Source organism: Amblyraja radiata, chromosome 5, assembly GCF_010909765.2.
Source record: "Amblyraja radiata isolate CabotCenter1 chromosome 5, sAmbRad1.1.pri, whole genome shotgun sequence".
Taxonomy (NCBI): Eukaryota; Metazoa; Chordata; class Chondrichthyes; order Rajiformes; family Rajidae; genus Amblyraja; species Amblyraja radiata.
In genome coordinates, this window is record NC_045960.1 from 98206389 (window position 1) to 98232465 (window position 26077).

The following is a 26077-nucleotide window of genomic DNA, read 5'->3' on the forward strand; positions in this document are numbered from 1 at the left end:
TGCAAAAAATCTGCAGAGAATTATGACGCAAACCAACCTCCCTTCCATTGACTCCATCTACACTTCACGCTGCCTCGGCAAGGCCACCTGCATAACTAAGGACCAGCATCACCCCGGTCACTTCCTCTTCTCCCCTCTCACATCAGGCAGAGATACAGGAGTGTTGAAGCACATACCTCCAGGTTCAGTGACAGTGAAGGCCCAGCTGTTATCAGGCAACTGCATCATCCTATCACCAACTAGAGAGCAGTCCTGACCGACTAGCTACCTCATTGGAGACCCTCAGTCTATCTTTAATCAGACTTTACTTTGCACTAAACGATATTCGCTTTATCCTGTATCTGTACACTGTGGACGGCTTGATTATTATCATGTATAGTCTTTCTGCTGACTGAATAGCACACAATAAAAAAGCTTTTCACTGTACCTTGCTACAGGTGACAATAATAAAATTAACTAAACAGCCAGTTTATTTTTTTAAATAACTTAAATCCTTTTGAACCGTTTTAAGTATCACCAGAGGTCCGTCAAAGCAATTCAAGAGCCTTTGACAGCAGTGAGCTACCAGTAAGATTGGAGGGCATGATCTTCAGGTCCACCATCTTGTTGAAAGTTGCACCCAATCCCCCTTGTAGGATTGCTGCAATAGCCAGGCCTCGAGGCCAAATGTGTTGTCCAGGTTTATGAGCAGCGGGCTGAACTGAGCAAAATCTGCCCCGGTCGATTTATTTATCTCATTGCAATCGATACTCGGTCCAAAGTATGTACAAGACTAATGAACAAGCATAATTTTGAATGCAATTCTCTCTGCTCACTCTTTTCCCCCCTCCCCCTCCTTCCCACCCTTACCCTGCTCCACCCCTCTGATCTCCCTATTTAGATACAGATTGAAAATTCTACAACAAACCTTAACTACGATCAAAGCTGAAAGAAGCTTACAGTAAAATACTGAATGAAACATACGTCAATATTGCTGTCACATCGTGAACCCATCCATCCTGGCTTGCAGTGGCATTGAAATCCATTCACCAAGTCCACGCAACTGAAAAATATAATTAAAAGGGTTATTTAATTACCAGATTGATTTGTCAACAAAAATATTGTGAAAATAAGACCTTCATTTTAATTTTAGACAGAGGAAACGTGATTTAGAGGCAATGGATTGAGTGGAAAGGGAAACACCACAGAGGCTGCGGTGCAAGCTCCAAGTCTTTTTTTAAACACAAAATTGTCCAAGAATTAACAGAGGCGTGTCCCTCATAAACCTACCGAGAGTTAAGTTGGGTAGGAGGGCAATGAGGAAATTGGGCATGGAACCTTGAGATCCTCAGGGTTCAGGTGGCATCACCTACCAGGCTACCTTGGATAGAGGTGAATCTGAACCAACCTCAACCTACCTGTCCTGCAAAATAACATCAAGGCAATGACAGCATCACCTGGCCTCTACAGTTAGGACTGTAGCAGAACTAGGTTTGTCTGCAGGAAGAGCCTAGACTTGCTGCAAGCCCTTAATTTATACCACCTGATTCTGGGTGTGAATAGTGTGTTGCCTTCCTTCCAATTCTCATTGGCAGTCCTTAATAATGAGGAGCAACATACCGGTTGAACATTGCTGTCAGTGTTTAGTGAGGAGGTATTGAATAGTGTAAATATTTAGCCAGCTGATTGATACCAAGGGCATGGTATCATAAGCAATTGTTTTTCTTTGCCAGTTGGACAGAGCTCCCTTTGGGCAAATGGTTCCTGATTAATGTAACATATCGTAGCACAAGAACACTCAGTAATAACCAGGTGAAACTTATTAAGAGGTTGAATGCAGATAATGCATCAGCAAATATATTAGCATCAGAAATAAACAGGGAGATTAATGTTTGACATGTCACCCACCAATGCAGAATGCTAACAATATTGATATTAACTGACCTATTGTATGTTTACACCATTTTTACATTCAGGTGAAAAGTACTATTTTCAGTATGAATAAAAATAGAAAAACATAATCTCCAGTTTACATGTGTGTTAATGACACAACACTTCCGACTTCGCCAATTCAAACGTTAATCTATTTTTCTTTGACAGTCTCTCGGGATTAAGGATGGCGCATTCACTGCAATTGTAGATTGCCTATTATTGAATTGTTTTAATGTGGGATTGCCGTTTCACATCAGCTACCAGGCAGGTCTGACAGAGCAAGACTTGGGGCCAGTGGCAAGGAGGACCAGGACAATTGGAAACCAAGCTGCACTGATTAACTCAAGTTCAAGTTCAAGTGAGTTTATTGTCATGTGTCCCTGTATAGGACAATGAAATTCTTGCTTTGCTTCAGCACACAGAACATGGTAGGCATTTACTACAAAACAGATAAATGTGTCCATATACCATGATATAAATATATACACACATGAATGAATAAACTGATAAAGTGCAAATAACAGAAAATGGGTTATTAATAATCAGAGTTTTGTCCGAGCCAGGTTTAACTGGGGAAGGCTCTGGGGAAGTAGCTATTCCTGAACCTGGTTGTTGCAGTCTTCAGGCTCCTGTACCTTCTACCTGAAGGTAGCAGGGAGATGAGTGTGTGGCCAGGATGGTGTGGGTCTTTGATGATACTGCCAGCCTTTTTGAGGCAGCGACTGCGATAAATCCCCTCGACGGAAGGAAGGTCAGAGCCGATGATGGACTGGGCAGTGTTTACTACTTTTTGTAGTCTTTTCCTCTCCAGGGCGCTCAAAATGCTGAACCAAGCCACGATGCAACCGGTCAGCATGCTCTCTACTGTGCACCTGTAGAAGTTAGAGAGAGTCTTCCTTGACAAACCGACTCTCCTTAATCTTCTCAGGAAGTAGAGGCGCTGATGAGCTTTCTTGATAATTGCATTAGTGTTCTCGGACCAGGAAAGATCTTCAGAGATGTGCACGCCCAGGAATTTGAAGTTCTTGACCCTTTCAACCATCCTACCGTTGATATAAATGGGGCTGTGGGTCCCCCTCCTACTCCTTCCAAAGTCCACAATCAGTTCCTTGGTTTTGCTGGTGTTGAGGGCCAGGTTATTGCGCTGGCACCATATGGACAGTTGCTCGATCTCTCTTCTGTACTCTGACTCATCCCCATCAGTGATACGCCCCACAACAGTGGTGTCGTCAGCGAACTTGATGATGGAGTTCGCACTGTGGTTCGCTACGCAGTCATGGGTATAGAGTGAGTACAGCAGGGGGCTGAGCACACAGCCTTGAGGTGCTCCCGTGCTGATTGTTATCGAGGCTGACACATTTCCACCAATACGAACATACTGTGGTCTGTGAATGAGGAAGTCGAGGATCCAATTGCAGAGGGATGCGCAGAGACCCAGTTCTGAGAGTTTGGTAACCAGCTTGGGGGGGATGATTGTGTTAAATGCCGAGCTGTAATCGATGAATAACAGCCTGACATATGAGTTTTTGTTGTCCAAGTGGTCCAGTGCGGAGTGGAGGGCCAGCGAGATCGCATCCACCGTTGATCTGTTGTGGCGGTAAGCGAACTGCAGTGGGTCAACGCACTGAGGTGGAGCTACCTGGTGACCAGAATGGATGTAGGTGGCTTCACGTCTAAGAGTAAACATGGAATGGTCTCACAAGGGATGAGCCACTGGATCAGGAATCGGAAATGAGGTTGTCACTGATTGAGGGAGGGGTTGCCAATCAAGAAGGGGAGGAGGGGCTGCGATCAAAAATGGATCAGTGATCAAATTCTGGGATGGAGATTTGTGGTCAAGAATATGATCGGCCATTGGAAGAAGAGGTGATCGGGATACCATCAGATGTTATGAGGGACAGTCTGGTTTGATCAGGCTGCAGATCAGTGGTGCTGAAAGTGTTGGTTTGCGTGGGGGATGTGAGCTTGCTGGGTGGGGAGGGGTGGGTGGTGGGGGGGAGGGGGGGGATGTGGTGACCAGTGCAGATTAGCAATTACATTGAAATTAAACTGTGTTGCATAAAAATGCAAACTCAACAACACTTGGATTTCCATCTCAGGATGGTAAAGATCCCACCACACCATTCAAGATGTTATGCTGCAAGATGCAGAAGGTCAAGGAAGCACGTCTTGTGGTTATTATCACACTGCTGTTTATTTTTCATATATTTATTGGCACCTGCTCCCACATTACAACAGAGTCGGACAGAAAATGCTGGAGTAACTCAGCGGGTGAGGCAGCATCCCTGGAGAACATGGATAGATGACGTTTCAGGTCGGGACCTATCTTTAGACTAATCAATGTGCTCCAGGGATGCTGCCTGACCCGCTGAGTTACTCCAACATTTTGTGTCTTTCCTTGATAAACCAGCATCTGCAGTTCCTCTTTTTAACATTACAACAGAGAGCATGTTTAAAAAACCTTTTCATTTTTGGGCTGCTTTAGAATGTCCTGAGGAGGTGAAAGATCCTCAAAAAATACAAGTCATTCTATTGAAACAGGATTGTAACATCAGCCTTGGCAACATTGCTGCACTATGTAAAACATAAAGATTTTTCTCAGGCAAAACAAAATTGCTGAGAATCTGGTTTAAAATATTAATTGACACTGGAAGTGACAACCGCTTGAATCTGCCTGCTCATTTTGACCTGTCAATTGTAGTAGCTGCTTTCAGCTGTAATAAAATCTAATTATTCCTCATTTATTAAAAGTGTCTTTTTGCTAATGAACACGAAAGAAGGAACAGCTTGTATCAATACAGTACGCAGCATCTGCCATCCTTTAACTTATTTCTTTTTATAAATGAACTGTAAGAGAAACTATCTTTACAATGACTACTCGAGGGAATTATCTCAAGATATTTGTACATTTATCTTGAAAGAAAAGAAAACCACTGGGCTATCTAGTATTTTTTCAGTGGAGAAGAGGTTTTTTTAGATACAAATCTGGTGTTTATGGACTGGTTCTTTAGCCAACACAATTTTCCCCAGTTAACTGAACTAGTGAAAGAACTTTAAGCACTAATTATATTCAGTGTAACTCAAATTTCAGCAATTTTAAAATAACATGCTGTAACAAGGAAATATCTACACATATCGCAAACTGAATTAATTGGCATGGCAAATTAATTCTAATAGTTCCCAATTGATATCTTACAAGGAAATGTTTAATTTACAAAGGAAATATACCTCAATATTATAGTAAACGCTTCGATATGTTTTCAGTTCTCCTCAATTACTTATAAACAAGTTACTCACCGTGAATGAACTGAGCCACAGATTTAAAATGCTTTAAAAGGCCAGATTTAAAACAGATTTAAAAGGCCAATCAAATCGCACCCCCACCTCACCGATATCACCCCATGCCAACAAGGAGCTCGCCAATACCCATACCATCTGTGCAGGCAGAAGGGTAGTTCATGTTTTGGGTTGAGATCCTGCACGAGGACAGAGCAAGATTCTATCCACCTCAGGATCATATTTTTGTTTATTGGTCCTCGGCTTCAACAGTTATGTGAAAAAAACTTCCACCTGGTTTAGATCAAATGTTAGGTTGCTTACCCTTATGCTGGATTATCTTCATCCACCTGATTGGTTTCTTAGGATGCCTGAGTTACCTACCTCTCAAATGAGCAAGACTAACTGCTATATAGAGAAGGTAAGATTGGGAGATGAGTTAGCATGTTCCATTCCAACCACCCGTGAGGTTGGCAAGGCCACAGTCTGTGATTGCGACCAAATGGGACATAGAACCAACTTGAACCATATTCTGATGTGGCTTGTTACAGAGTAACTGGTATCACAGAGGCACTGCTGCAGTCTGCTGCTTAAGAGAAGATGTAACCTGTCCAGCAGGGTCTTTGCAAGTCCATACTTGGCTGTTCTTCAGTGGCAGAAGAGTGCTTTAGAAGAGCTAGTGATTTGAAAGGGCACTGCTTCTGATAAGGACAAACCACCTGAGCTGTTGCTACCACCGTCAATACTTCTCATGTAAATTCATGCTGCATTTTTGGATGGCTATGCCTGGGGTATATTGGGGACCGGGAAGGTGGTCTTTGAGCAGCGGTGAACGGGAGCCTGATTTGGTGCAACCTTGGTTTTATTTCTGGATCCAAGGGAAGTACTCTTGCTGCCAATGTTGCCACAGACAGAGAACCGCGGAGATTCATTAAGGGGAATGCAAACGTGCTTGTCATGTCTCCAAGATGTACAAGCCACCACATCAAGAAGCAGTTTCCGAGCACAGTTGCTGCGGTAATGTTCGCTGCATATGTATAAAAATAAAATCCCCTTCCCAGAATAACAGCTACAAGAATAGCTGAGCTTGTGGTTCAGTACGGTGTCGCTTTCCTTTCAAAACCATCCTACTCGAAATGTTGAAAGGCTTATCATTCTGAACTTACATGCCCTGAAGACAAGGGTTTGAGGCGCATTCATTTACATTGTGTTCACAATTCGTTCCAGCAAAACCTTTCAAACAGATGCAGCTGTAGAGACTGATACCATCAATGCATGTCCCCTCATTGTTGCACGGAACAGATGCACAGTCATTGATATTAACTTCACATCTTCTACCTGGAAAAGAGAATACGAGAGCATGTTAGCTGCGTTGCAAATTGGCCCACCAACATATTCGGTGATTGCAGCTTTGACTAAAGCAGCTGTGGAATTATTCTTCCAGGGATTGAGAAATGACAGTTATTAACCCATAAAAAAATTGCCCTTTATAAAGTCAACACAACAAACCTTAAACACGGCTGTCTTTTCGTTAATTACCGCACAGAGACTTAGTTACAGAGTCACTGAGTCATACAGCAGCAAAATAGGCCCTTTGGCCCAATGTGTCTGCGCGTCCAAACACTGCACTCATTTAATTTTATTCTTCCCAAAGCTCCCTTTACACTTTATCACTCATCCAAACGCTAGCAGCATTTGGGAGAAAACCGGTGTTTCACACGGCCTCAGGGAGACTGTGCAAACTTCACACGGACAGCACCAGAGGTCAGGAGTGAACCCGGGTCCCTGAAGCTGTCAGGTGGCAGCACTACCGGCTGCACCACCGCCTCTACGACCTGTGCCAATGTGTTCTCTGACCTGATCACTGCATTCTGAGCCCATAATCCTGTCTGACTCTTCCAATACAGTCGTAAAGAGTTGCAGACTATATATCAGTCTGATATATCAGACTACAAATGCTAGTTAAACCAGGGTCCCATCTGCCCTCGCAGGTGAATAGAAGTACCTGATTATATTATTCTGAAGAGGAGCAGGCAGACCTCTCCACCAATATATCTGCATCAACCAACATTATCCAAAAGGTAGTCAAATAAAATACAATTTTGCACAAAATTGTACAGCAACCGGAGAGGCCATTTTGCCAAACCACTTGCGACTGTATTTATATCTACATAGATATCCCCTCATGTAGGAAGGAACTGCAGATGCTGGTTTACATCGAAGATAGACACAAAATGCGAGAGTTACTCAGCGGGACAGGAAGCATCTCTGAAGAGAAGGAATGGGTGACATTTCGGGCCTGAAGAAGGGTCTCGACCCAAAATATCACCCCATTCTTCCTCCTATCGAAAGATGCTGCCTGTCCCGCTGAGTTACTCCAGCATTTTGTGCCTATCTTCGATTAAGACCAGCATCTGCAGTTCTTTCCTACAGAGTATGCCTCCAATAACTGGTGAAAACATCAACTTTCATTTACATAGTACATTAAGTATGGCAAAATTAAACTAGGTCCTTCAAAACAATCAAATAATACTGAGCCCCTTAAGGAGTTGGAACAGCATGTGATCATGAAAAAGAAGGTTTGAAGGAGGGTGTTAAGGAGACTGAGAAACTTAGCTGAAAACACATTGGCTGAAAGCATAGCTTGGGGATGTTCAATAAGCAGGAATTAGGAGAAATCGTCAGGAGACTATGAGAAATGACTATGGAGAAAGCAAGAAGCATAACATATTTTACCTCAGTTATGAAAATGGTGAGAGGAGGAAAGCTTAAAAATAATAAATATTTCATTAATCAACAAAGTACATGTTATCAATTTTAGCTGTTACAGTTGCTGCTGTTGAATTCTCCTGCATTAGGCAGCATTCCATTATTTTATACTATTAATAACACAATGATACAGCACTTTGGTAAAAGTTAAATATTTTTCCCTACACATTTAGCACTGATATCACCAGATAAGTGAAAAATATTGCATCCATTTTTAGCTGCCAAATAGATCATCGTTAAAAATAAAAACATTGAACAGGATCAATACTACATGCAGTTGAGAAAAATCACATAACAAGAAATACTAAAAGGCTCTATTCCATCAGACAATGAAAAATTATCCAATAAAGGACAGATATAAATGCCAATAATTTTGTTTTAGTATTAAAAAGCTGTCTGTACATGGTTGAAGTACTGGGGGTTGTAGAATGGCAATTCCACAGCATTGAGTGCACATGTCCAGAAGTTCATAAGTGATAGGAGAAGAATTAGGCCATTCGGCCCATCAAGTCTACTCCGCAATTCAATCATGGGTGATCTATCTTTCCCTCTCAACCCCATTCTCTTGCCTCGCCCCATAACCCTGACACCCCTACGTATCAAGAATATGTCAATCTCCACCTTACCAATGTCCAAAGTGTCAGAAAGAACAGCCAACAACGGTGGTCAGGAGTATCCAAGAGACGAGGATGTGAAAGGTACGCAGCAAACATTAGGACTGGTAGAGATTACAGAAATATGTAGGGGCAGGAGACATCAAAGTTTGCATTTGAGGAATAGAATGTGGCCAGGAGTTAAAGGACAAAATCTATTTTGTGGATAAATGTTATCATTAACAGATGCTGTCCCTGATGTTGAAAACGTAATAACAATTACTGCAACAAACATGAGTGCCAGTTATAAAACACCACTGCTACAGTGTACATTGCTAATTGTTTTCTTCTGCTAGATGCTCATAAAACACGAGAAGCTCACTTGTGACATGTTGGATAATATGAAGTTCTACAACAACAACAACAACAACAAAAAGAGATCACCACAGTTGGCTGGAAGCGGATAAGAGGCAGATTTACCAGCATATTGCTGGAGAATATCAGCACGACAGGACAGCACCATTGGAAGCCTGTAGCCCAGGGACAGAGCAAAGTGATAGATGCGCTGGCATCTGTCACCCAGTAAATCCCTGACTTAAACTGTGTTCACTTAAATCCAGGACTGACTTACCAGAGAAGGGGAACCAGCACAATTTAACCGTTAAAATTTAGACTTTTTAAATCCCAGCAAACGTTTTTTTTAAGTTAAAAATATATATTGGTGTGTGGCAAGCTAATGAAAGCTTTGTACAAGGGATTGTTACTCAAGGTATCATTAGTTACAGAACTGGACTCAAATATTTTGTGTCCTTTAAATCCTCTCCACTGTGTTATTAAAATAGTTAAACACTAAAGGGGAAGTACAACGGGATCTGGGGGTCCTTGTTCATCAGTCAATGAAAGTAAGCATGCAGGTATAGCAGGCAGTCAAGAAAGCGAATGGCATGTTAACATAGAAACATAGAAATTAGGTGCAGGAATAGGCCATTCAGCCTTTCGAGCCTGCACCGCCATTCAATATGATCATGGCTGATCATCCAACTCAGTATCCCGTACCTGCCTTCTCTCCATACCCTCTGATCCCTTTAGCCACAAGGGCCACATCTAACTCCCTCTTAAATATAGCCAATGAACTGGCCTCAACTACCCTCTGTGGCAGAGAGTTCCAGAGATTCACCACTCTCTGTGTGAAAAAAGTTTTTCTCATCTCGGTTTTAAAGGATTTCCCCCTTATCCTTAAGCTGTGACCCCTTGTCCTGGACTTCCCCAACATCGGGAACAATCTTCCTGCATCTAGCCTGTCCAACCCCTTAAGAATTTTGTAAGTTTCTATAAGATCCCCTCTCAATCTCCTAAATTCTAGAGAGTATAAACCAAGTCTATCCAGTCTTTCTTCATAAGACAGTCCTGACATCCCAGGAATCAGTCTGGTGTCCTTCTAAACAAGAGGAGTTGAGTATAGGAGCAAAGAGGTCATTCTGCAGTTGTATAGGGCCCTAGTGAAGCCACACCTGGAGTATTGTGTGCAGTTTTGGTCCCCTAATTTGAGGAAGGACATTCTTGCTATTGAGGGAGTGCAGCGAGGGTTTACAAGGTTAATTCCCGGGATGGCGGGACTGTCATATGCTGAGAGAATGGAGCAGCTGGGCTTGTACACTCTGGAGTTTAGAAGGATGAGAGGAGATCTTATTGAAACATATAAGGTAATTCAGGGTTTGGACAAGCTAGAGGCAGGAAACATGTTCCCGATGTTGGGGGAGTCCAGAACCAGGGGCCACTGTTTAAGAATAAGGGTTAAGCCATTTAGAACGGAGATGAGGAAACTCTTTTTCACACAAAGAGTTGTGAGTCTACGGAATTCTTTGGAGGGCGGTGGAGGCCGGTTCTCTGGATACTTTCAAGAGAGAACTAGATAGGGCTCTTAAAGTTAGCGGAGTCAGGGGATATGGGGAGAAGGCAGGAACAGGGAACTGATTGGGGATGATCAGCCATGATCACATTGAATGGTGGTGCTGGCTCGGTGGGCAGAATGGTCTACTCCTGCACCTATTGTCTATTGTCTAACCCAAACAACTGAAACATTTAAATACTTATTCAATCCCAAAAAAGGCCAACCATTCTAGAATTGGCACTCTGGTAGACAAATAATGCTGGAGTAACTTAGCGGGTCAGGCAGCATCTCTGGAGAGAAGGAATGGGTTACGTTTTGGGCCGGGACCCTTCATCAGTCAGAAGTAAGGTCTCGACCCGAAATGTCACCCATTCCTTCTCTTCAGAGATGCCGCCTGACCCGCTGAGTTACACCAGCATTTTGTGTCTACCTTCGATTTAAACCAGCATCTGCAGTTCTTTCCTACACACTATAGAAATAGTCTTGTTTACTGAGATAACTGGAAATGTATGTACTGTTGTAGTTGCATTTAATGTGCCTGTAAAGCTGCAGTGAGTAAGAAAATAATTTCACTGGTTCATATCTGATGAATATGAATATGACTTGCTTCTGGTCTCTTGCCTTGTCAGAGTCATCCACCACATTGAATTAAGTACTCTTCTGCTTTTGATATCTTCTTCTTCAAATGAAATTTCTACAATGTTGTGCTCTGTTGTCTTGAACCCTCTGGACCCCCTTCTTCTGAATAAACAGCATCCAACATCTCCAACCTAACCGTCCCATGAACCCATCTCCAGGCCACGCCCCCCCCCCCCCATCGCCAGTCTTCACCGGCTGATCACAATCCACACCACCAAAGATAAATGGTCCCAATCCCTGGGGTTCCAATGCCACCTAGACTGATGTTCTAAACTTCCCTGACCCCTCCTGCATTGCCTGAAAACATAGTCGGAAGGACTTCGACTGCACAAAATGTTGAAGTCCGATTCGATTGATTGGACACTTTCCGCCACATTCACCACAGAATTTTATAAGGCGGGCCCTTGAACTAACCACCTGTTGACTTCTGACACATTGCCCCATTAGTGAGCCTTTCCTAAGATAGTTGTTCCTGAGACCACTCCAGTAAATCCCCATTACACTCTCTACAAGCTTGACGTCTGACATAAAACATGGTCCTGGTAATTCGAGTTACACTGTACCTTATTTGGTACATGTGACAATAAACTGACCTTTGAACCGCTCACAGTGACCCAGCTGAGCCCTTGCCTGTATGATAATGCTTCAGGCTAAATTATTGAACTTGGTATTGTTGTCCAGACTTGCTGGTTGCTTCTCTCTTTCTTTTTGCTTGAACGGTGTCCATTCCACAGTGTCCGAGCACCCTGACCATGCTAGGCGACAACTGCATCGAACCTTTAACACTGGAGCAGTAGAGGGCACTCTAAGGCTAATTTTATGGAGCACCATACGAATCCAGCCAAATATCTTATTACTTGTCTCTCAGCACTCCCTGCCTGGAACTAGTTAATGATGAATGACCTGAATAAGCCCAGCCTCATAATTAACTCAAGATGCACTATATTATCTGCTTTGAAACATTTGAGTGGTTCAGGATATTTCAGTTACTGTGTACATTTCAAGTGTGAGAGAACTCATTAAAAATTGAGATAACAATTAGAAAGGGGCAGTGCATTCATTTCTTGGATTCTATGCATCCATCACAAAAGGCTGAGAAACTCAGCGGCACTTCATCTGTTGTTAAAAGACGAAGCAGAAGCCAAAGCACTCAATACCAACAGAATGCACCTGCTCAACATATCCTGCAAGGATGGCACTGACACTACGTTAAGTAGAGAGAAGGGGCATCCAAGTCAACACAATGGCATAGCTAGCTAGTAGAGCCAGAGACCCAGGTCCAATCCTGACCTTGGGTATCATCTGTGTGGAATGTGTATATTCTTTCTGTGACTACATGGGTTTCCTCTGCGATGTGGGAGAAAACTGGAAAACCCAGAGATGTTTGTGTTGGTAGGTTAATTGGCCACTGTATTGCACCTAATGTGTGGGTGAGTGGTAGATTTTTAAAGGTGCTGACGAGAAAGTGGAGATAACAAAACAAAAGTTATTGTAGAATCAGTATAAATGGGGTGTTTGATAGTTGGTGCATATAATGGGCCAAAGCGCCTGTTTCCATGCTATATCTCTCTATTATCCTACGTCTTCATGGCAGTGGTGGACTGGGTCTAAAAATATTGGTTGCCAGGAGACAAAGGGGGCCCACTTCATCAGGGGCCCACTTGATATAGGGGGCCCACTTCATCAGGGGCCCGCTTGTCATTGGGCAAGCTGACACCCTGGCCAGTCCGCCACTGCTTCATGGTGTCCTTCAGCCAGAAGAAGTGTTAGTCCCTTTGCATATGCATGTAGAGAGCCTAATCCAACCATTTCTCCTGAGCAGAGCTAGGATAAAATCGTTCCCAGAACTGGTTAAATATGTTCAGGAAACTAAGTCTATATGCAGCCAAACTAACTAATCTTAAACTGCCACAAGGGAGCTATGCTTTTTAAAACATACCCACCTGCCTGACACTCACTGAAACAGTACAGTTTTGAACAATCTCCTCTTCCATCACTGCAGCCTCGCTGCTCTCTCCTCCACCTTTGCCTGATCCCGCAGCTTTCCAATTACTGCTCCAACTCTCTCCCAATTGGTGTTATTGGAGAAAGGCAAGAAGCAATCAAAACTGTTCACATATTCAATGTTGTGAATAGCCACATTTGACATTACCACAGAGTCAGAACTTCAACATAGTGGATATATTGAGGCACGAAGAAATGAAACAGTCAAACATGTTCTTAGTACCAATAAGATAAAATTGAAGAATGTTGTAAGATTGCTGACGGAACAGATGAAAGTGTCAAAAGGAATGGACTGGATACAGTGTACACAAAATTGATGGGGAAGTCACCGTGCAGCAGCATCTATGTAGCGAAGGAATTGCGAGTCGGGCCGAAACGCGCTTTTCCTTCGTAAAGATGCTGCTGCCACGCTGTTCCCCAGCATTGTGTGTAGATGAAAGTTTGCTTTGTCCATTAGGCCTCCATTGCTCTTTTTTTAAACAAAGGGATAGATTACACTATTTCAGTCAATGCAACTTGGAACTTATTAAATTGTCAGGCCATTTTTTATGTGGTTAACAACAAAATGTCACATGTTGCGGTAAATTAATTGGTCAAACAGATACTGCACGTACTTTCTCTGACCTGTTAGACTGCTTGTAATATAATCACTCTTGGATGATACTACAATACCCCACAGCTGAATTCAGGGCAAGGTTGAGCCATTGTCATTGTCCCATACTCTATCCTTGGACAATCCCGATCCCAAACTATTTGTAATCCTAGCGTCTTCTTCACCCGTGATGACTTTTCCTGCTCTTGTGCTCGTTAAAAAGTTATAGAGTCATAGAGCCTTACAGCTGGAAACAGGCCCGTCAGCCTATGCTGGCCAACATGTTCCATCTACACTTGCCCCACCTACCAGTGTTTGGCCCGTATTCCTCTAAATCTGTCTATCCATATGCCTGTCTAAATGTTTCTTAAACGTTGCCATAGTACCTGGCTCAACTACCTCCTCTGGTAACTCGTTCCATACGCCCATCACCCTTTGTATGAAAAAGTAAGTAAGTAAGTAAGTAAGTAAGTAAGTAAATTGGCCAAGTATTCGCATACAAGGAATTTGCCTTGGTGCTCCGCCCACAAGTAACAACATGACATACAGCGACAGTTCCGAATTACTCAGAAAATACTAAACATTAATAATAATAAAACATTAATGATAAAACACCATTGATCACGCATGTGAACCAACAAAATACCAGATCAAAGGGAGGCTACAGATTTTTGGCTGTTGAGTAGAGCAACTACTCGTGGATAAAAACGTTTTTTATGTCTGGCTGTGGCAGCTTTGACAATCCGGAGTCACTTTCCAGAGGGAAGTGATTCAAAGAGTTTGTGGCCAGGGTGAGAGGGGTCAGAGATGATCTTGCCCGCTCGCTTCCTGGCCCTTGCAGTGTACAGTTCATCAATGGAGGGAAGGTTGCAGCCAATAACCTTCTCTGCTCATCGGACGATTCGCTGCAGCCTCCAGGTTGTCGTGCTTGTTGGCTGAGCCAAACCAGGCCAAGATGGAGAAGATGAGAACAGACTATACGATGGCCGTGTAGAATTGGACCATCATTGCCTGTGGCAGATTGTGCTTCCTCAGCTGCCATAGGAAGTACATTCTCTGTTGTGCCTTTTTGACTGTGGAGTCGATGGTAGCCCCCCACTTAAGGTCCTTGGAGATGATAGTTCCCAGGAACTTAAAAGACTCCACAGATGTGACTGTGGTGTTGTTGATCGTGAGTGGGGTGAGGGGAGAGGGAGCTCTGCTAAAGTCTAGAATCAATTCCACTGTCTTAAGAGCATTGAGGTCTAGGTTGTTGCGACGGCACCAGGAAGCCAGCTGTGACACTTCCTGTTTATAGGCAGATTCCTCCCCATCCTGGATCAGTCCAATCAGGGTTGTGTCGTCCGCAAACTTGAGAAGCTTGACAGAGGTGTCTGTGGAGGTGCAGTCGTTGGTGTAAAGAGAGTAGAGGAAAGGAGAGAGTACGCAGCCTTGCGGTGCTCCTATGCTGAGCGTTTGCGCATCCGAGATGTGCTTTCCCAGCCCCACATGCTGCTTTCTGTCTGTCAGGAAGCTGGTGATCCACCGACAGAGGGGTTCAGGCACAGTCAACTCGGACAGTTTTGAGTGTAGGAGCTCTGGCACAATGGTGTTGAATGCAGAGCTAAAATCAACAAACAGGATCTTCGCATCCAGGTGCTGTAGGATGAAGTGCAGGCCCAGGTTGACTGCATCATCCACAGATCTATTGGCCCGATATGCAAACTGCAGAGGGTCCATCAGGGATTTTGTGATATTTTTCAGCTTGGCCAGTACAAGCCTTTCGAGTGTCTTCATGACTACAGAGGTCAGTGTGACAGGCCTGTAGTCATTAAGACAAGTAATCCTTGCCTTTTTGGGTAAAGGGACAATAGTGGAGACTTTGAAGCAGGCAGGGACAGTACATGTTTGCAGGGACTGGTTAAAAATGTCTGTATATACCCGTGCCAGCTGTTTGGCACAGAGCTTAAGAGTAGAGGGGGAAACATTGTCAGGTCCTGGAGATTTCCGGCTTTTTTGTCCCCCCTCAGATTCCTATTAAATCTCTCCCCCTTCACCTTAAACCTATTTCCTTTGGTTCTTATCACAAACACCAACCACTCACACCTCTGTGACATGTAGGTCTGTGTCCAAGATGGCTGCCGTGAAGAGAGAGTGGACGCTGGCGCGCTTTGGCTGCCGCTGCTCTCTCTTCACACTGTGTTTTTGATTTTCTGTTTTTGGATCGAATTCTGTTTTTAATTTGTGTCTCTGTGATGTCTTTTTTACCTGTTCTATTCCGATTATATGTTTTTATTCCGATTACTATGTAAGGTGTCCTTGAGATGTCTGAAAGGCGCCCATTAAATAAAATTTATTATTATTATTATTATTACATTGCTTTAATCCACTGCAGCGGATTGCCTTTTTAAACAAAAGCCACAGTCCTCTCATATCCTCAATGGGTCGATTGGGCTTGTATTCACTGGAATTTAGAAGGATGAGAGGGTATCTTATAGAAACGTATAAAATTCTTAAGGGATTGGACAGGCTAGATTCAGGGGAAATGTTCCCGATGTTGGGGGAGTCCAGAACCAGGGGTCACAGTTTAAGAATAAGGGTTAGGCCATATATGACTGAGATGAGGAAAAACGTTTTCATCCAGAGAGTTGTGAATCTGTGGAATTCCCTGCCACAGAAGGCAGTGGAGGCCAATTCACTGGACGTTTTCAAGAGAGACGTCTTAGAGCTAACGGAATCAAGGGATATGGGGAGAAAGCAGGAATGGGGTACTGATTCTGGATGATCAACCATGAATGGCTCGAAGGGCCGAATGGCCTACTCCTGCATCTATTTTCTGTGTTTCTATGTTCTCCTGATCAGCTTCCCATCCTTGGGTCTATGAACCTCAGCTCAGAACCCAGCTGCCCAATCACTGCCAGCGTCACTGATCTACCATTACTCCCTGCTTCAAATTTCCAATTTTCATTTGTGCCGTCATCCCATTTTTAACCCTCAACATTGCTAATTACAGCTCTCCATTTCACAGCATCTAGATGCATTTGCAATCCTCATTCTTCCCCTTCCTTTTGTTTCACCTTTGTCAGCAGTGCTCTCTTTCAACTGGCTATGTTTGAGTTCTCTCCTAACCCCTTGGCGTATTTGTCAGGCAGCCGTTATCCCTGCTTTCCTGTATGCTTCTGAGGCCCGAAATACCTACAGCTGACATCCTACGAAACAGAAAAAAATAACACCATTGATGTAAGCACACCAAGTCTACCAGAAGAAAAAGGTAAACAGCATCACCGTTCACTCCCAGGCCAACACTGTTTGATGCCTTAGTTATACTCAGTCCACCACGTGAATAGGCCACATTAACCAAATGCCAGAAGCCAGAGCTCTGAAACAGACACTATTCCGAGCCCTAACATGGGAGGTCAGTGGAAAAGATTCAAGGATGCACAGTATCTCCACTGGCTCCGGATTTTCGACATCTGCCTGTTAAAAAAAAAAAAAATGAAATCAACTTCTGGGAATCTGTGGCACATCACTGCTCAAAGTGGAGGAACAACAATCAGGATGGCATTGAGAGTCTTGAGTCCATGCATTGGCAGCAGACAGAAACCCTGCATAAGCACCGTCTCACTAACTATCCACCCACCCTGTCTCATGCTACATCTGTGGAAGACATTGGCCTCAGAACTTACGGAATCGGCATGTAAGCAAGTCATCTTCAATTCCTTAGAAGGAGGAGTGTAGACGGTACTGGGTCTAAAAGGGTGATTGTTGCTTCTGGGCTGCTACTTTGTTCAATCATTACTTTCGGGGTTGTACCAATTGTTCGCTGAGCCCAACTAATGTGGAGAGACTTGGAATAAACATTAATGCTGTGTCAGAGCTGAACGAGGAGGAGGACACAAATGCAGGCTCAGACACAGGGCAGATCAGTCTTCGGCGTTTAATCGGTCCAAGTCAGTACACAGGTAGGCAAAACAGAGGCAACAGTACCATATAGGAGCAGGCAAGAACCAGTGGTCGAAAATACAGGCAAAGGTCGAGATCACAAGGTCACAAGATTTCGAGAGCTGGAACGAGGTGATACCAAGTAGCATACACAACGAACTGGCAATGGGAACTAAAACACAAAAGGCTTAAATACAGACTAGCAGGGGATAACGAGACACAGGTGAAACACATCAGGGCGTGGCCAACAGACTAGCAGGGGATAACGAGACACAGGTGAAACACATCAGGGCGTGGCCAACAATCACATGAGGGTAAACGACCTGACAGGAAATGGGACCTGAAACAAGAGGAGATGTGAGACACCAAAATAAAACAAGAATGCAAACTCTAATACTAAAAACCAATAAGAAACAGAAACTAGATCAAACGCGAGACCTGACATGCTGTTGCTGCAGAACCTGAGTTTGAGAGCCTGCTCACTTCCTCACACATGCGATTACAGAAAGAATCCAGGCAGGGTGGTGTAGTGGATGGTGAAGAAGGTTAACTAAGATTACAGCAGGATCTAGATCAACCGAGTCAATGACCGAGGAGCGGCAGCTGTAGTTTAATTCAGATGAGTGCAAGGTGTTGGTAAGAGAAACCAAGAGCAGAACTTATGTAATAAATGTTAGGACCCTGGGGAGAATAATAGGACAGAGAGACTGAGAGGTGCAGGGACATAGTTCCTGGAAAATAGCGACCCAGACTGGATGGTGAAGGTGGCAAGGCGTTTGCCACGTTTGCCTGCATCGAAGTTTAAAGGGGACCAGAGAGGCAACTTTTTCACACATAGGGTGGGGCATGTATGTAATGAGCTGTGAGAGGAAGTGGTAGAGATGGGTACAATTGCAACATTTAAAAGACACTTGTACAGGCACATGGATAGCAAGGCCCAGAGGGATATGGGCCAAGTGCATATCCTCAGACTAGTTCACTTAGGCAACTTGATTAACATGGATGAGTTGGGCAGAACACAGTGCAGAAACAGGGTGTTCTACCCAACTCATCCATGTTAACTAAGTGAACTAGTCTGAGGATATGCACTTGGCCCATATCCCTCTGGACCTTGCTATCCATGTGCCTGTACAAGTGTCTTTTAAATGTTAAATCTGGGCCAGGACAATAAACTCTCTTGACTCTTGACTTGATCATTTTGTATTTTTAAAGGGTCGTTGGTGCTTTTCTATGAGGTCCACATAGCTTGTGCTTCAACTGAGCCATACTGAATTAATGACTCAATTTCTATTTTAATAGCTCTGTACAGAACCTGTAACGTTGTATGACTTCACTGGACAAAGGCAAATTAGTTACAAAAATTGAATACTATTAATTTATTGGCTGGGATAATTTTTGATGTTGTATTCACCACCCAATGCTGAAACTGTTTTATGAGCTTTATTTAAAACATAATTTATTGCCTTCTGGGAATTTCCAGGCAGAAGCAGCTAGATTTTAGTCAGGTGACAGCCCTTATCTTCTCAAGCTTTCAGTGCATTGATTGTAAGAGCCAGCTTTCAGTTTGCCAGCACTCCTATATATGACAGACACCCTACAGTAATGGCTGTACTGTGTACCAACTACAAGATGGGAACTTTTCTTATGGATGGTACACAGTGCCATCTAAAGTAAAAATAACTTCTAAACCTCTCGACGAAATGGGCAATGGAGCAGACACATGAGAGTACCATCACCTCTTCTTCTGAGACACACTGGCCTGACTTGGAAATAACCTACATTCCTTCATCATTTCAGGACTCATGGTTCCTGAGTCCTGAAATGACTTGTAGTAATGCTCCAAGAATCCTCTATCAGACTATTCAGAGATCTTGATGACTCAGAATATGGACTGTCAGGTAACATTTTGTGCATCTCCTTCTGGTTCAATAGGGCTCTGGTTCCAACGCTCCCTTCTAACTCATGCCAGCTCCAGCTCCCATGCTCCCTTCCGATTCACCGGGCTCTGGTCCCGTGCTTCCTTTCACTCACTAGATCAAGTTTGCATTCCTATGCTCTCCTTAAACTAACCAGAGGCCCTTTTCCCACACTCCCTTTAAACTTAGCGGGATCACTGCTAAATTTATTGTAATATAATGCAAATCTAAAAACAAAAGTAATTATAAAATGTGATGGATAACATCTAATAGTCTGGAAAACTCATTCATCAAAGTCCCAAACATGGCAGAATATTGGAATTTGACGGTAATGGGAGTGCCTTCACCACACAGAATACAGCATGATTCAGGAAGGTAACTCAACCTGACATCGATAATGGGAATTTGCAATGGATAATAATCGTCAGTAACTTCTACATCTGAAGGATGAATACACACAAAGAACAAATCAGCACAGAAACAGCCCCCTCGGCCGTACCAAATATGATGCTGGTGTCTTCTCTGCCTGCATATCCCTCATTGCCCTGCATTTACATATGCCTATGTTAACACCTCTTGAATAGAAAACATAATTTCCAACTTTACTTCAATTCATAAGTCAAGGCATGAGTGAAACAGGAAGAGATTTAATTCTTCTGTTTTGAGATATTGAGTTCAAATCTAGTTCAAAGTGAAGGGGTTGAAAACATTACATTTTTGATGACTGCAAAATGGAACAAATTGATGTCTGGAAATCTCACTATGCTTGCTTAAGGATGCAACTTATCAACAGGGAAAATGAGTATAATTTAACAACAAGCGACATTAAATTAGCCACATGTTCAGATGCCTGCAAGGGAGGACCTGGAGGGAGAAATGAAAATGTCACATCAGTGCCCTGCATGAAGTGCTGATGTCGGTAATCTGAAACATGTCACCTCCAACAGTGCACTGGGGTGCCAGCACTAGCTCTGTGCTGAAGCCTCTGGGGTGGCTTTCAACTTACAACCAATGGAGCTGCGGAAGGGGATGTGAAGTGGGGGTTTTACTTGAGCTGCAGCTCCATTGGGAACACCAACTTTCCCTCCCGGCTCAAGTGTCATGGAAGAACAGCTGTTGTTCACACAGAAGGTAAACACAAAATGTTGGAGTAACTCAGCGGATCAGGCTGCTTCTCTGGAGAAAAGAAATAGGTGTTTCCTCTTCAGACAGAGTCAGGAGAGAGAGAACCTAGAGGTATGAAAAGGTACAGACAAATCACAGCCAGCTCAAGAAAAGTGGAAACTACAATGGTCCATTATTGGCTAATGAAGAGAAATAAAAAGAGAAACTAGCAAAACGACTATGGTGGGGGAGGGACGTAGAGCAAGGGAATGCAACGGTTAATTTAAGTTAGAAAAATCTATGTTCATACCGCTGTTTTGTAAGCTGCCCAAGCAAAAAATTAGGTGCTGTTCCTCCAATGTGCGTGTGGTCTCAAGGGCTTGTCCCATGAGCATGCGATTGCATGCAGCAAGCGCGACCTAACGTGGTCGCTTGAGCCGTACGGCCTCGCGGGGCCAGTCCCACTTCGATCGCCGGAGCCGTATGGAGTTGTGCGGGGCTGGTCCCGACATCGCGCGGGGCTCCGATAAACTGACACTGTCCAAAAATTCCATGCGGCAACGGCCTGCCGGCCCGCAGCCGCATTGAGGCCGTACGCACCGCCTCGACGGGCGTGCACAGCGTCGCAATGCCGTACGCAGCGTCTTGATGCCGTACGTCACGCGCGAACTTCCCGCGGACTTCGATCGAACTTCACGTCAACTCGTACAGGATCACTCGATCTCCGCACGGCCCCCGCTTCCGGTTTGGTCGCGCTCGCGGCATTCAGTCGCATGCTAGTGGGACAGGCCCTGTACGGGGATCACTCGACCTCCGCGCGGCCCCCGCTTCCGGTTTGGTCGCGCTCGCCGCATGCAGTCGCATGCTCGTGGGACAGGCCCTTCACTCACCGTCTCTGCAGTGAGGAAAATGAATAAGCCCCTGACAACAGGGTTATGGAAAGAGGGTCCAGTCTTTACATTCAACTCTAAGCCGTTTCACTGATGCTGGAGTGATCCCTTGTATAAAAGATAGGTACTGCACAGAATTAACATGACTCGTCATCCTGTTAATGGCAGGTCTTGCTGCATTTGGGTGTTAACTATTTTATTATCTGAAGAGTCGTGAAGGGCGCTGAACATTGTGGAATCTTCAGCAAACCTCTCTACTTCTGACCTTATGACTGGCAGAAGGCCATTGATGAATTGTTCCCTGTGGGCAGGGTGGAAGAGGGTTAGAGATGCATGGCTCAGGTCTGACTTCTTAAAATCTGGTTGGTTGTCTTTCCTTTCCATGTGCATGTGGGTATGTGAAGTGGATAAATTGTGTGGGGCCCAAGAGGATCAAACATTGTTTCTATATTTGCATGACCAAGCACCAGGAGATCAAATACATTTGGAAAGGAATGAAGTAGAGAGTGGTGTGCATTCCCAAAGTATCATTGTATGTGTAGACCACTGGATGGAGCAGGGAGACCGAATATTGTTTCTATGTTGATGTGATCAAATAACAAACTCAAGCCCAGCTGAAATCGGTAGATCAGGACCAACATCAGGCTAATATGCTGGTCCGCACATCAGTGCGGCTGCCACCACCAGGTTTGGGGACAATTTCTTCTCAGCTGTTGTCAGACAAGTGAATCATCCCACCACAACCAGAGAGCAGTGCTGAACCACTATCTACCTCTTTGCTGACCCTCGGACTATACTTGATCGTACTTTGCTGTCTTTACCTTGCACTAAAGGTTATTCCCTTATCACGTAAATGGTAAATGGCTCGATTGTAATCATGTATTGTCATTCTGCTCACTGGATAGCATGCAACATAAGCTTTTCATTGTACCTTGGTACACATGACAATAAACTAAACTAATCTGAACAATGGACTACCTGTATCGCCATATCTTCGGGAAGTGTTTGCAAGCTGTGAAACTTGGCTAAAGAGAGGATCAATGTAGCACAACATGGTCATGGTCAAACAACCTTGTCGATCAGCTATCTCACACCAAGCAAGGTGAAGTACCAGGTGTAGAAAAAAGGGACTGCAGATGCAGGTTTACAAAAAAAAACACAAAGTGTTGAAGTAATTCAGCAGGTCAGGCAGCATCCTTGGAGAACATGGATAGGTGAACTTTCGAGTCGGGACCTGAAATAGTCTGAAGAAGTGTCCCGATCCGAAACGTCACCTATCCATGTTCTTCAGGGATGCTGCCTAACTCATTGAGTTACTCCGGCACTGTTTTTTTTAATATCAGGTGTCCATTTGTGAACTGTCACCAAGGAGAAGAAACAGAAATAAAATTATGTATTGGAATGATGTCTAGAGCAGAGACAGATAATAATTTATCAAAACCGTTAAGCCCATTCTCCAGCAATAAGTGATATATGGTAAAATCTACTTGGTGCACATACTAATGTAACCTCAGCAGGTCACCACTGCTACCATGATTCCATGAAGCAGCTACATGTTGTCTCTCCCAAGTAAAATAAAGATAATATGTATATATGTAGCAAGGTCATCTTTATACCTTGTGTACAATTCAATATCAAGAATGAAATCTGTGAGCCAGTATATATGTGAGTATAGTATATTTGTCCATAGTTATGTAAATGATCACACATGTAAGTGATGAAATGATGTCTTCATATACATGATGTGTGAACATATGTTGATTATTGATTGCCTGAAGTCTATACGTCCTGAATCTCCTGGTGCCTTCTAGAGATTATTATAGAAAGTAATTCCTGGCTCTAGCCTGGCTCACAAACCAGCTGTAAATGCATTATGCCAGGTGATGATAGACACAATAGTTGAATATGTTTCACAACTAGAAAACATAACAGGGTTTCAACAGAATACAAATACTTGTGTACTGAATGTCTGAGCTTGCAGGTCCTCTCAAAAATATTGAGATCATTAAGAGCTCTGTATACATGCAAGCCTTTTTTTTTTAACATATACAGTAGCTTGGTTTACTTTTAAAGAACTTATAATGAACAGTTTTCTTTGCCCAGTATCAAGCACAATTCATAGGCCTAAGTGGAATTATGAATGTCAATTTACCCATACAGAAGTAAGCAGAATCAAAGATAATCACGTGTAAAAGTAAAAGACTTGTTGGACCTAATTTGTTATTGATTCAGTAGGAGACGGTGGTGCCCAGCACATGCTGAGGTGCATGTAAACCATGTTGGTTCAGCATTTATTTACAACCTGTAATTATAGAATTACTGCATTACACACTGTGGTTGGAAGAGCTTGGAGGAGTTTGCACTTGTCTAAGTGAGCATACAACCAACATTTAATATGTTCTCCCTTTCATGTAAGCCAATCTATTGTCAAGCACAATATGGTCTCTGCTTATTCACTGAGGACATAAAAGAGCATCCTTTAAAACATTGGGCTGCACACATGTACATGCTTGCACTCCAAACAAAAATGTACATACACAGGCATAACACAGTGCAATATATTCACTTGTAAATAAGTGAATGAGGCACATAATCATGTGATCATTATCAAATAATAATAATAATAATAATAATAATAAATACTTTATTGATCCCCTCAGGGAAATTCAGATGTCCAGAAGCTCCCAACCAACAAACCCACAGATTCAAAACGAACGCAGACAGAAAATACATAGAATACAATGTGGACACTACCTGAGAGCAATAAATACTTAAAAAGACCAATAATTAACAGTTAAAAATTAGTAATTGCAAAATGCATCCCCCTACAGCCTAGCGGTCCGAATTATAAAATCTAATGGCTGCAGGGGTGAAGGATCTCCTGAACCGCTCCGTTCTAAATGGTACTAAAGTAAGCACAAATTGGTGGATGATCACCTTCATGTTCTCAGCCTTATGGTGTTATCACAACACCTTCAAGCAGACGTTCTCTGAAGATTAGAAGAATGAGAGAAAATCTCATTGGTACTTGCCAATTTCTTACGGGTTTCATGCATGAAAGGGGTAATTCCGGCTGAGGAGACTCCAATTAATGAGTCACAAGGGGTAGGCTGTCTAGAACAGAGATGAGGAGAAAAATCCATGCAGAGCGTGGTGAATCTTCTGGATGGCTGTGGAGGTTTAGTCCTCGAGTTAATTCAAAATAAATGTTAATGGATTTCTGGATATTGAGGGAATCAAGTGCTATGTGGAGTGCGCAGAAAAAAAATGTCACTAAGGTAGAGGTTACTGAATGGTGGCTTTATCTTATTTCTTCTGTAGATCACTTACAAATATACAACAACTCGTGGTGTTGGCAGTGAAAATAACCGGAACGCTTAAATACTGCTTGGAAAAAAAAAAGCACCAACTGAGCATTGTCGACAGCCGGGTCCTTGAAATTCAGCAGTGAGGGAGGTGAAGCCAGCTCGACATTAAAGTCGGCCATAGATGCAGAGTGAGCAGAGGGTGGAGACACGGAGATGGGAAAATTGTAGCTCAATCACTTTTGTAGTCGGGGTGCAGAGAAAGGATGGAGAGGTTCTTTATTGCCAATAGTATTCTCCAAGCAAAGATCACGCTGAAGCCATGCAGCAACTGAGTAATGATAATAATGAAATAATGGATGGGATTTATATAGCGCCTTTCTAGAATACTCAAGGCGCTTTACATCGCATTATTCATACAGTCCTCAGTCACACTCGGTGGTGGTGAGCTACTTCTGTAGCCACAGCTGCCCTGGGGCAGACTGACGGAAGCGTGGCTGCTAATCTGCGCCTACGGCCCCTCCGACCAACACCAATCACTCACACACATTCACACACAGGCAAAGGTGGGTGAAGTGTCTTGCCCAAGGACACTACGACAGTATGCACTCCAAGCGGGATTCGAACCGGCTACCTTCCGGTCGACAGCCGAACACTTAGCCCATTGTGCCATCTATCGTACTGCTGTGAGAGTGCCAGGAGGAGTGACAGAGTTGAGTCTCGAGACCTATCGCAGGTTTACTAATCTGGTGGCCTCACAGAGAGCCAGAGATGTAAAGAAATTGGAAGATTATTCCAATTGTTCTATTTGAAATTGCAGAGAATTAGAAGCTCAGCACAAGGAATCAAAGTGCAGGAGAAATGGCCAGCAAAGATATCGTTGCATTATCAGATTTATCCTCACGTCGCAAGTCTTATGAATTATTAAATTGCTTTCTGTGCGACTGAGTCAAGCATGGCTAACGTGGCCAATTCATTCAGCTCGAAGTATGTGCTACATTTCACCTGACCTGTAAAAGCGTAGCCTCGATAGAAATGGCAGCGGAGAATCCCAGAGAATTTTATCAACTACCAACGATGGCAGTTTAGAAAATTGAGGAGATTTGGTAAGTAGTCAAATTCTTTTAAACTTCTACAGGTGTACAGTAGAGAGCATAATGACTGGTTGTATCACGGCCTGGTCCTGCAACTTGAATGGCCAGAATCGAAGAAGATTGCTAAATGTGGTGAACACTGCCATTACAATTACTGACCTCCCCACCATCA

The 26077-nt window shown here is 43.5% G+C and overlaps 1 protein-coding gene across 1 annotated transcript in view; it reads right to left on the reverse strand.

The window, feature by feature from the left end:
- The window catches only part of LOC116973781 (fibropellin-1-like), an 86958-nt gene that overhangs the window by 37136 nt on the left and 23745 nt on the right, over positions 1-26077 (reverse strand). Inside the window, exons 4-5 of the mRNA XM_033022089.1 lie at positions 6354-6525; positions 964-1042 (exon numbers count right to left, since the gene is read on the reverse strand). Coding sequence (XP_032877980.1) covers positions 964-1042; positions 6354-6525 — 251 coding nt within the window. The remainder of the gene's footprint in view (positions 1-963; positions 1043-6353; positions 6526-26077) is intronic.